This window comes from Pollachius pollachius (genome assembly GCF_949987615.1).
Source record: "Pollachius pollachius genome assembly, chromosome: 9".
Classification (NCBI taxonomy): domain Eukaryota; kingdom Metazoa; phylum Chordata; class Actinopteri; order Gadiformes; family Gadidae; genus Pollachius; species Pollachius pollachius.
The window spans coordinates 18,483,259-18,495,758 of NC_136942.1; the positions used below are offsets into that span (position 1 = coordinate 18,483,259).

Sequence of the window (12,500 nt, forward strand, 5' to 3'; positions counted from 1 at the left end):
AGCATGGCGGCGGGGTCTCTGTCAACGGCATGGACATCCAAACCCCAATGCATCATGGTACGTGGGAGGATGACACACAGAAGTAATATCTCCTCCTTAAATCATCTTACTTATTAATATTTTGTTTTCTTCTTATTATATTTTAGGTGTTTTTATTTTCATCTAAGACCTAGGTGTTTTTATTTTCATCTAAGACCTAGATGTTATTAGAGAGAACGATGATATATGTATATATATATGTATATATATATATATATATATATATATATATATATATATATAAGATATGTAAATGCTGTGTTATGTGTTTTGTTGTGCAGGTAGTCTGCATATCCAGAGGTCTGTTCAGGCTGCGGTGCGTGTGAGGTTTGAAGATGGTTTCCACCTGGACTGGGATGGTCGAGGCAGGGTGTTTCTGGAGGTGGGCGTGGCTATAAAAGCTTTGATTAAGGAGTGGGCAGCCTTGTGGCTCCGCCCTCTAGCATGCTCAACAGGGGAGTTTGACTTGTGGTCCTATGCAACATGTACTCTCTTGTTCTCGACTCGACTGTCCCCTTGCATGAAGGCACAAACTCCCATACACAATGAATTGGGAGATACAAGGCAGGTTTCCCCAGAGATGGACTCTAGCTGGTGTGATCAGCAACATGATACATTTGCTTTACGTTTTGTGTGAATAATGACATCACCAGCTTGGTTTGGCCTGGGCGGGACGCACCTGTGGTCTCTGTGGTAACTACAACGGTAACCAAGGGGATGACTTCCTGTCTGGCGCTGGACTGGTGGAGGCAGGCCCGCAAGCGTTCAGCCAATCATGGAGGATCAGCGCAGACTGCGACTCCATCCACAGACCTGACATAGACCCATGTGCACTCAACCCCAAGAGAGGTGAAACAACACTTTCTCTCACACACACGCACACACGCACACACACGCACACACACACACACACAGACACACTGACAACCTCTTATCTTCCATTGGTGTGTTTTTTCTTCCTCTTCTTCCCTAGTCCGATTTGCAGAGGAGGCGTGTTCGGCGATGATGTCAGAGGTCTTTCGGCCGTGTCACTTCCTGGTGAACCCGGGGCCCTTCCACAAGTTCTGCCGCTATGACGTGTGTGCGTGTGTGGACGGCGAGGAGTGTCTGTGCTCCGCGCTCTCCTCCTACGCCACCATGTGTGCGGCCAGGGGCGTGCAGCTGGAGTGGCGCTCGGCGGCGCTCTGCGGTACGGCGCTCAGAGCCACGACTACCCACGATGCACTCTGGTCCAAGCATGTGTACACATCATGCACATCCTCATACTGCACTGCTCACTTTAAATAGACCCATCGCTATTCATCATTTGTATTCATGCTGAATCCTTTCTGTTATAAATAAAAGAGTCAGATATTCATTCCATAGCGAACAGTTTGCTCGCAGCTAAATCAATATTTCATGATCTATATATTTATAGATTTTTCTATTGATGTTTTTCGAAAAACATTGCACCAGACGGGGGTGACCCACTTCAATGAAAACAGGGGGGGGGGGGGGGGGGGATCAATGCAAGACAACTCATCACGTGTCTTCCCCACGCTCCAGAGATGGAGTGCGGCGGGGGCCGGGTGTTCGAGGTGTGCGGGAGCGAGTGCGGCCGGACCTGCCGCTCCCTGTCCTCGGCCGAGGCGGGCTGCGAGGGCCAGCGGGCCTGTGAGGAGGGCTGCTTCTGCCCCGCGGGCCTCCACCTCAGCCAGGCCGGGGAGTGTGTGAGCGCCGCCCTCTGCGGCTGCCTGTACGACGGACAGCTCTACCAGCCCGGCGACGTCTACGCCGACCGCAAGAGCAGATGGTCAGCGGGCCGGCCTACCCTGTGTTCATGACGTGTGTTTGTGTGTGCGTGTGTGCGTGTGTGTGTGTGTGTTTAGGTGTGCGTGTGCGTGTGTGTGCGTGTTGTGGTACCCGCTCCCCGATGTCTAGGGGGTCAAGGATAGATCACACTGCGAAGAAGGGGTTTAAGCCACACACAGCGTTTATTATCAAGACGGGGAACACATGTACTCTATATAGGGTCTCCGAGAGCCTCTATTCGGTTGGGGTCTCCAGCTGTTCCCCCGTGTCGCTCGTCTCCCCTCTCCCGTCCTGGTGTGCCTTTTAAAATGGCTCCTGGGCTTTCTCCTCCCTCCGGCCAGGTGTCCCCCATCTCGCTGATTGGGGGGAGAGAAGTGATGCTCTCTGTCGCCGGCTGGTGGGTGGCGGCGGTATACGCCGTCCACCACTGATCCTCGGACCCGCCCGGGTCGAGGTTTAAGGGGCGGGAAGCCACAGTGTGCGTGTGCGTGTGTGCGCATGTGTTGGGTGTCTGTGTTTTTGGGTGTGTGTGTGTGTGTATGCATGTGTGTGTGCGTGGGTGTGCGCATGTTTTTGGGTGTGTGTGACGTGTGTATGCATGTGTGTGTGCGTGGGTGTGTATGCATGTGTGTGTGCGTGGGTGTGCGCATGTTTTTGGGTGTGTGTGTGTGTGTGTATGCATGTTCCCGTGTCTACTAAAGCGTACACCTCTCCCCATTAATAACCCGTTGACAATCCAGTAGAGCTTGCCCTACTTGAGTACAGAACACAAAAGCTTTTAAGGATCTCTGCACAATTTTGGATTTGTGTTGTGTATATTTTTGTTTTTGTCTATTGCTGCTGTGTATTTTTCGACTGTATATGATTATACAATGCAAACCTACTTTGTTCTATTTCTACTGCATATGGTTATATTTATACTGCATATGGTTAGTTTTCTACTGTATATGGTTCTATCTCAACAGTGTATTTTCTGTCTCTGTTACTCGCCACAGCACCTGTGAGAGCGGTGTCATGAGCTGCAGCTCTGCTGAGATGAGCAGCAACATGCTGTCTGACCTCTTCTATGATAATGACTTTGCACCATCTAGAGGTTTGTCTCATAGTTATTCTGGACTCAGCGGCCCATTCTGGAAGGGAGACGGCACAGAGTATGGGCTGGAAACCAGACACTTCATGAGGCTACCAAAAACAATGTATTTGCACTAGCGTTGAAGCTAATCAGTGTGTTCCTACAGTGGCCTGTTGTTGATTTGAAACTTCCCTTTTTTATTATTCTTTTGGCCTAGTTTACATTTACTTACTGTAAATATGAAATACTATTATATTATAAGTCTGTGTAAGTGAAAGGCAAAAGCGTATTTTGCCTCAATATGGTCACAATATCATACTAATATCATACTAACTATACCAAGGATCGTAGATTACATGTCTAGAAGACATTTTATCAGCATATTACGACATATTCTAAATCCTGTTTCCAGTTCCATATTCCCGTCTCCTCCTCTCCAGGCGGCCTCAGTGTCCCATGGCTGGCTTTCTGTTCATCGTACCAAACGCCTCTGTGTCGTGTGTTTACAGAGCGCCGCTCCGCCCCCTGCCCCCCTCCTCTGACGCGGGCTGACTGTGAGCCAGGGCAGAAGGGGCTGGAGTGTGCCAGAACCTGCCGGAACATGGACCTCCCCTGCATCAGCCTGGCCTGCATCAAGGGCTGCCTCTGCCCCCCTGGCACGGTGGGTGTCTGTGTGCGCGCCCGCGTGTGCATGAGCATTTGGATACATGTGTAGGGTTCGTCGGCATGCGTGAAGCCTTCTGCATGAATCCCCAGACATGGGTACATGCATGTGGGTCAGTGCACGTGCGTTTGCATGTGGGTAGGTGCGTGTGCACGTGTGTATTTGTGTGCTTGTATTTGTGCTTGGATAACACCTTCCCCGCCCCAAATGGAAACACAGAGACTGATAAAGCAATTGATTCCAGGTTCGCCACCAGAGCGAATGCATTGCACCAGACCAGTGTCCCTGTTACCATAACAACGTCATGTATGGCTCAGGCCAGACTGTTTCCATGGACTGCAACACCTGGTAGGACCCTTGTGTGTTATACATTCAAGAGGGTGAGAGTGACAGTGGGAGATGGACTAGAGTGACGTTACACTAACTATGGGGTGTTTCCCGCAGTGTGTGTGAGAAGAGTAAATGGCAGTGCTCCAATAAGGTGTGTGACGGAGTGTGTCGCACCGTCGGCCAAGGCCACTACATCACCTTTGACGGCCTCAAGTACTCCTTCCCCGGACTCTGCCAGTATGTCCTGGTCCAGGTGAGAGAGGATCAAACAACAGTGAAGAACAACAGGTATACATTTTGTTGTTGTTGTTATAAACATTGTTGTTTCCGTATGCCTCCGTGTCTGAATAGGACATGTGTGACGGGAGGGACGGCTCATTGCGTGTTTTGGTGGAGAATGAGGGCTGTGGCGTAGCAGAACACGGCTGTGGTAAATCCATCTCTGTCTACTACCAGGGAGGACTGATCACGATGCAACATAGACAGGTAACAATGCACTCAGTGTTTATTGTCGCAAAATCATTGGTAGGTAATGACGCATTGGTCAAAAAAACCTTTATGTTTCCAAAGTGTGACCATGACTTGTTTCCGGGGGTGAGTCATAATACGACCCGATCAGGCGCTCACATGTGCCGGGTCGTCCACAGGTGAAGATGAGGAGGCCTGTGCTGCAGGGCTCAGAGGTGGAGATTGTACACTCCGGTCAGTTCTACATCCTTCTCCTCGGGAAACACATCTCCATCAGCTGGGACCAAGGCACCCATCTCCTGGTCCACATCTCTGCCCAATACAGGGTAACGATTCTCACTGTTTATTACACTTTGATTTGTAGCATTTCCTCTTCTATAAAGCGCAGGTCTAGACTCAATGGTCTGACAAAAAGCGAATGCGAATGCAAAACTGTGGATCCCTTAATACATCAGTCATTTAAATATGCTTCATGTGTGTAAAGTAAGTTTGAGCATGCATTTGGTGATGATTGCCATGGTTTGCAGGGTCAAGTGTGTGGGCTCTGCGGTAACTTTGATGGCAATGTTAACAACGACTTGGTGAGCAGTAACAACCAGCTGGAAGTCGGGTTTGCCCACTTTGGTAACTCCTGGAAAGTCAAACCAAGTTGTGCCGATGTCACTGAGGTAGGTAGCGTTGCATTTATTAAGTGCTTAATGTGTTTATTAGTACGGTATCATGAGTGTTAGTGGAATGTGTGCATGATGTGTTCATACTAAGTTAGCTTTTGTGGATTTAACTACAACTGAGTAGTATGTGTGCATGACATTTTCATACTACAATAGCTTCTGTCTTTGTTGAATTGCTATTGTTGGGCTTCCTTTGCTTGTTTGTTTCCACATTACTGTTCCGTTATTTTTTTTTCTTTCTTTCTCAGTTCACTGTTTTGTCTACATGTGTCCATCCCTCTGACTGTCTGTCTTTCTGTCTGTTGGGTGACGCTGTAGTCGCCCTCCCCCTGCAGTGACAGTGTGGCCAGGCTGATCACTGTGGAGCAGGCCTGCAGCGTGCTGACTGGATCCCACTTCCAGCAGTGCAACAGCCAAGTATGGATTTGTTCTTATTTTCATGTTAGCATATCTAGGCCAGCCTCATGGAGATTAAACATTTACTGTTCAAGAGAGAACTAGCCAAGAAAAGCAACATGACATTTCACAACATGATGCGCATGGACATGATAATGAACATGAACATGATAATTACATTTTAACATTATCACATTTTAACATCTAGAGACTAACACCATCCACATCAAATGCATGAAATCAAGTGCTATGGTGGAATATAAAACAGGGAAACGGTTCAGACATTCAGATTCCACACATCTGTTCACATGACTTCTTGTCTCAGAGGTTCCATGGACACTCGGTGACGGTGTACCTGTCCCTGTTATCTGATGCAGGTGGAGGCAGAGCCGTACTTTGATATGTGCGTGGAGGCGGCGTGCTCATGTCCGTCCGTGGGTGACTGCGCGTGTTTCTGTGATGTTATAGCGGCCTACGCTCAGGCATGCTCTGAGAAGGGCGTGTCGGTCAGCTGGAGGACCAATGGCCTTTGTCGTGAGTCACGGACCCCCCCCCCCCAGCCAATTACTTTTTTAAGTTTCTGAATCTGTAGTATCTGGTTTAGACACATTGAGTTTATAGAAATAACTTACTTGTACTTACCGTACCTGTATGTCTACTTCAGAATCAGTCACATAACTGTGATAACTGTTTTTCTAGAATTGGTTGTCATACCACCGCATAGGAAACCTACAAGGTGCAGGGAAACTCACTGTTAATGATCAGGCACAAGCAGCAGAACATCTGTTATGTGTTTCATTCCAACTAGTGGACGTTTCGAATGGTTGAACTGGCCTCAGCCCTTGTCCGGGATGGGTGGGCCCGCTAGCAAGAATACCTGCTCCCTTCCTGTCAATCGAGTATGAACAGGGTGTGTGTGTGTGTGTGTGTGTGTGTGTGTTTGTGTGTGTGTGTGTGTGTTTGATATTCAGCCATGAGTTGTGACGAGCTCAACCCCAGCATCCCGGCAGCGGGGGAGGAGCTGTGCCAGTGGAGGTACAACAGCTGTGGCTCCGCCTGTCCACTCACCTGCCAGCACCCGGAGCCCCTCCACTGCCCTCTCACCTGTGTGGAAGGTTGCCATGCCAACTGTCCCCCAGGTATTCAAAACACTCTCAGGCCACACGAGAACATACCTGTCATGCCTCGCCTCCTACCTGAAGGGTTTTTTCCTGTTTTTCCCTTTTTCTCATTATTTGTATTCTAATAATAATACTTTTATCATAATGAATTGGCTTTATAAAGCGCTTTATAGTGCGTAGGAGGTTCATGTTACACCTCTTCCACTACCAGTGTGTGTAAACCACCTGGGTGATGCTCGGCAGCCATTATGCGGCAGAACTCACGCCACACACTGGCTGTCCCAGTTCCAATCATCTGACACCCTCAGGGTCACTAAGGCAGCCGATGTGTACTGACCTCCTAGGCCAGCTGCTGGACGAGGTGGCCATGCGCTGTGTGGAGCCCTCTCAGTGCCAGGTGTGCCTCCATGAGGGTCAGAGAATCTCTCACGGGGTCAAGGTCGTCCTCAACCATGACGATCCAAAGCACTGCAAGATATGGTGAGACGTCTTCTTTTGCCTGCACCGAGGGATGGGCTCAATTCTTCCACAAGACTTTGGAGCTTAAACTGAAAACTTTTTCTAAAAATGGAAACGTCAATGAAATGTTAGTTGAAGGGATTGAAGGGTTAAAGTGTCTATGTTTCTTATTTTCGACTGTTCACTGAAATTATTCGAAATTGACATTTTCTGAGTTTGAAAGCCTGGTGCATGTATTTCGTGAAAGTCTCACAAAAATAACTGTAAGATCCTATCGCAATATCTACAGAATCACAATGCACGTCGCATCGATTTACCATTGTATGGATTTCCGTCGCCGGTCTTTAGGCTCTCTGATGTTTGCTGCAGTGTTGCGTGGTCATGAGGCCTTGTTGGTGTTCCTCCACAGTCACTGTGAGAACGACAGGCTGAGCTGTGAGGACTGCACCGCTCTGGACACGCTCCCCACCACGCCGCCCACCCCCGGCTTCGCCACCTCCACCGTGTTGCCCTTCTCCACCGCGATGCCCGCCGGCGGGTGCGACCGCGCCATGGACCTGGCCTTCCTATTGGACGGCTCCACCGCGCTGAGCGAGGCCGACTTCGAGAAGGTGAAGGAGTTCATCGTGAGCGTGGTGGACCCCTTCAGGATGGGCTCTGCTCACACGCGCGCCACCGTGCTCCTCTACCACTCTGGGGTCAAAACGAACGAGCTGCAGGTGAGTTGGTGCCGGAGGGGCTGCAGCAACGCCCGCCTGCAGTCACGTGGTGTACAGCGGGCTGAGCATCATTGGTGCGGTTGAAATTCTATTGTATTTTATCGAACTCGTAGGTCCAGAAGTGGCTGTTCAAGAAGAACGTGCGTGAGCTGCGCTACACGGGCGGAAACGCCGCCTTCCTGGACGAGGCGATCAAGTACCTCGCCATCAACATCTACGACAAGAACAAGCGCAACAACGCCGGCCGCGTGGCCATCGTCCTGACGGCCAGCACCAACCCCCGCCACCTGCGCACCACCGTCAAGATGCTGCGCAAGAAGAGCATCACCACGCTGACGGTGGCCCTGGGCCCCGGGGTCAGCATTAGCCAGATCAACGAGATCACCGCCGCCAACAAGGACAACCGCGCCTACGTGCTGAGCAGCCCCGCCGAGCTTACCGACCAGCTCCTCCAGCTCAAGGACCACCTCTGCACCCTCGGCATGGAACCCGAAGTACCCAAGCCTCTGACCACCAGGGCCCCTGCCGCCACCACCACCACCACCACGCTCCAGCCGACCCGTGTGGCACCCAAGCAGGGCGCGATTCTACAGCCCATCACCCCGGCCCCGTTCTCACCCTCCGGCCAGTCCCCCGTCACCACGGCGACCCCCTCCCCCCCCGTGGACGTCACGTTCGTGGTGGAGGGCTCGGAGTCGGTGGGGCCGGGCAACTTCAACCGCTCGCTGCTCTTCATAGAGCAGGTGATCTCGAAGATGAGCCAGGAGCACGGACACATCCGCGTCACAGTCATCCAGTACTCGCTCACCGTCACCGTGGAGATTCAGCGCCTGGAGCTGTGGCGGAGCGGCACCCTGTGGCGCCAGCGCCTGAGGGAGATCCGCTGGAGGGGGGGCACCCAGACCAACACGGGGGCCGCCATCAGCACCACCTATCAGGAAACGGCCTGGCTGCGTCCCACTGCCCACGGGCCCCCCGTCCCCCAGCTGGTCTTCCTGATCACCAAGAGCCCCCCCACGGATGTGGTGAAGCCCCCCCCGAAGGGCGGCCCCACCCACGTCTACCCCATCAGGGTGGGCACCCAGATAGACGAAGAGGTCCTGCTGCCGTTCAGCATGCCCCCAAGCCCCCTGAACGTGCCGCACTGGGGAGACCCGTCGGTGCCCGATGTGGTCAACATGGTCATCAACATCACGCGGCAGACCCTCACGCCCTACTTCCCCACGCTACCCCCCCTCACCACCCTGCCCTCAGGTGACACACACACACACACACACACGCGCGCGCACAAGCACACACATACACATGCACACAAAAGCCAGTGCGCGCACACACACGCATGCACACAGAAACACGTGCACATGCACACAAAAGCCAGTGCACACACACACACGCACACACGCATGCACACAGAAACACATGCACAGGCACACATGCGCATGTGTTTTTGCACACAAAAGCCAGCTCTTGCACACTCACACAGACACACACACACACTTGCAAACTTGATTCCCCCTTACCGGCATGCATGCACACACACACACACACACACATACACACACACAAACACACTCACAAAGGTGTGACAGTGTTGTGTGGTACATCGGCGCTGTGTGTGTGTTCTGAACAGCACCCTGTCAGAAGCCTCTGGACCTGCTGTTCCTGCTGAGGGCTGGCGAAACGTTTGAGGACATGAAGACCTTCGTCAAGGCTTTCGTCAAGCAGGCTGACATCGGTGGGACACACTGCTTTCTGCCTCCTCTTCGCTCTCTTGTCTTCATTTCAACCTCCATCCACCCCATGATCACATGTGCTGGTGTATGACCAGACGATGCATATTCATAACCTGTATCCCTGCCTCTTCATTTCTTTGGTTGTCTATAGTTCAATGTTCATCAATCGCATGAATCAGACAATGCATAATAGATATTACATAGATAAATATAATAATAATATTCAAAGTGAGTCATTGATGTAATGATTAAACACCGGTATCCCTGCCTCTCCATTGCTCTCCCCCAAGGCCCCAACATGACCCAGGTGGGCGTGGTCCAGTATGGCTCCCCCCCCCCCACTGCAGAGGTCACATGGGAGGATGTGCAGAGCACATCTAATCTACTCAAGCTGATAGAGGACATACACAGCAGGACCATTACTGCCCCTGCATTGGGTAACACCAGACACACACACACACACATGCATGCACGCACAAACACACAAACATCCACGCCAGACACTCCCATAAACACACACACACACACACACACAACCACACTCGAACTCATGCAGTACGTATGCACACACACACAGTCACACACACACAAACACACACACTGTGATGGAAAATCCACATGTTTTCTTTATGAACTTAGGTTTTGTATACTCTTCCGTGAATGGTCTTGCCACTCTGCTATTCTGCAGGGTCGTCCAAAATGTAAATCTTAGTGTTTCGTGTGATGTAATCTGGTTTCACATTCCGTTCCCGTGTTGGCTGTTAGTTTGGTTTGGACCTGTTTTCCTTGACCCCCTGGGGAGCGCAGAGAAGCAAAGGGTGATAAGGAACGGCCGCAACCACCTTTAATGACCTCTTAAGGAACTTCAATCAATAGATTAACATCTGGTTTACAAAGGCATTTGGTTCATTGGGGGACAGCTGCCCTCAAGGATCCGATCTAAGTGTAGAAGAACTCCTGACTTTAGCCACTCAGTGGACTTCTCCTCGCCAACCTTTAGAGAATGAAGTGAGACGCAGGGCGAATTCCCATCTGAGGCCTCGGATTATTGCATTGTATGCCTGTTTTGTTGTTTGTTGATGCATGTTGTGATGTATCTTTGTTCGTACTTTTATTCCAAATATATATGACATATGAGAAATTGCCACGACAACACACACACACACACCCACACAACCACATGCATGCAGACACACACACACACACACACACACACACATGCATACGGGTACTACATTGTTCCACAGCCAGGCGGGGAATATGTTCTGACATCTTCTTTCTGTTGCTCTGTCCAGGCTCTGCGTTGCAATTTGCCATCCAAACAGCCCTCAGTGGTGGGAGAGCAGGTGTGCCCAAGGCGGTGGTAATGCTGGTGACAGACAGGTCATCAGATGAAGTCCAAAGGGCCGCCAATGAGGCGCTGGTCGCAGGTAAGGCCCGAGAACGTGCAGCATATGGAGCTGACTTAACTTGTTATGGGTCTATGTGCATATGCGTGTGTTTTTGTATGTTATCATTGCTTCATTGCTGGTGTTGGTACAGGGTGGTATAGTGACTTTAGGTGTTGGACCAAATTGATCCCGGTTCGAGACCCCGCCTCCCCCAACCAGAGATGACTAAAGCCCATCCACACCTTATGTTAAGGCTTTCAAGACTTTCATCTAGAGACGAAATGACAGATTTAAAAGGCACCGGATGAAAGCGCCGGCTCCATGACTAAACAGCACTTGAGTTGTGGTCTGGGGAAAGGGTGACTGGCCTCCTGTGTCCAGGCGTCTCTGTGTTCCCCATCGGGGTGGGCCTCGACTACGACCGGGCGGAGCTCAGTGCGCTCGCTGGTGACCATGGTTACCAAGACAACACGCTTCACCTGAACAGCATGGACCAACTGCTGATGCTGCTGACGCTGGACCACCAGTACCCAGAGAGGATCTGCAGAGGTGAGGGGCACACCACACACACACACACACACACGCACACACACACACGCACACACACACACACACACACACACACACACACACACACACACACATACACACACACACACACACACACACAAGTACACGTACACGTACACATACACATATACGTACATGCACAAACACATCCATTCACAAACACACAAACACACACAGATACACACACATACACACACATACATATACAGACCCATACACACACATACTCACACAAATACAAACACATTCATATACACATACAAATAAACATACACACATACACACACACACACACACTTAGAAACACACACAAATACAAACTCAATAACAAACACAGCCGCTCGCACTGGAAACAAACAGATTGGTACTAACAGCCGTAATGTATGTTGACTTTCAGCTGGTCCTCCGAGGGTGTGTGTGGATGATAATGGAAAACAAAGAGAGGTATGCCAGGCTTTGAAACCCCTTTTTGAATACAGGTAAAAAGAGGAAAAACACCATATTACTGCTAGAGCTGGGCAATATTGAAACATGCATTAGCTTTTAGTTCAAAATACCCCAAAACCATCAAACATTGATGGTAACATCGTTTTTTTTCCTTTTTAGTACTATTTTAACCCTCAGTTTAAACCTAAACCTTATTATCATTATTATTTTAAATTGTACTTTACTTACTTCATTCAATAAAGACTGCAATACTGGGCATTCTGATGGGTAATCCTCTCTATTTTAAGACAATATCGCCCTTCCTGGTGGGTACTCCACCGTTGTTGACTGTGTGTCTGTGTGTGTCTGCGTGTGTCTGCGTGTGTCTGTGTGCGTCAGCCGGGCGAGTCCTGGCTGCTGGCCGAGGGCTGCCACACCGTGCGCTGCTCCGCAGACAGACAGGTGATCATGCAGAGCCACAAGGTCAGCTGTGACTTGCTGGAGCCGCCCGCCTGCAGGAACAACATGCCTCCCGTCAGGGTGCAGGAGACCTGCGGCTGCCACTGGGAGTGCCAATGTGAGCGCAGTAAAACCGCCGTTTGGTACTTTGAGAACTACCTTTGATTTGAATTCACAGTCAGTGGGAGAGG

The 12,500-nt window shown here is 50.6% G+C and overlaps 1 protein-coding gene across 1 annotated transcript in view; it reads left to right on the plus strand.

Moving 5' to 3' along the window:
* The window catches only part of vwf (von Willebrand factor), a 28,001-nt gene that overhangs the window by 6,154 nt on the left and 9,347 nt on the right, over positions 1-12,500 (plus strand). The window contains exons 12-35 of the mRNA XM_079743399.1: positions 1-57; positions 321-421; positions 693-888; positions 1,013-1,228; positions 1,585-1,831; positions 2,826-2,923; positions 3,412-3,563; positions 3,811-3,914; positions 4,011-4,149; positions 4,248-4,382; positions 4,544-4,690; positions 4,892-5,032; positions 5,354-5,452; positions 5,809-5,965; positions 6,403-6,570; positions 6,897-7,032; positions 7,421-7,730; positions 7,844-8,984; positions 9,361-9,465; positions 9,754-9,900; positions 10,759-10,893; positions 11,236-11,403; positions 11,822-11,868; positions 12,250-12,427. The exon at positions 1-57 is cut by the window's left edge and continues 82 nt beyond it. Coding sequence (XP_079599525.1) covers positions 1-57; positions 321-421; positions 693-888; positions 1,013-1,228; positions 1,585-1,831; positions 2,826-2,923; positions 3,412-3,563; positions 3,811-3,914; positions 4,011-4,149; positions 4,248-4,382; positions 4,544-4,690; positions 4,892-5,032; positions 5,354-5,452; positions 5,809-5,965; positions 6,403-6,570; positions 6,897-7,032; positions 7,421-7,730; positions 7,844-8,984; positions 9,361-9,465; positions 9,754-9,900; positions 10,759-10,893; positions 11,236-11,403; positions 11,822-11,868; positions 12,250-12,427 — 4,524 coding nt within the window. The remainder of the gene's footprint in view (positions 58-320; positions 422-692; positions 889-1,012; positions 1,229-1,584; positions 1,832-2,825; positions 2,924-3,411; positions 3,564-3,810; positions 3,915-4,010; positions 4,150-4,247; positions 4,383-4,543; positions 4,691-4,891; positions 5,033-5,353; positions 5,453-5,808; positions 5,966-6,402; positions 6,571-6,896; positions 7,033-7,420; positions 7,731-7,843; positions 8,985-9,360; positions 9,466-9,753; positions 9,901-10,758; positions 10,894-11,235; positions 11,404-11,821; positions 11,869-12,249; positions 12,428-12,500) is intronic.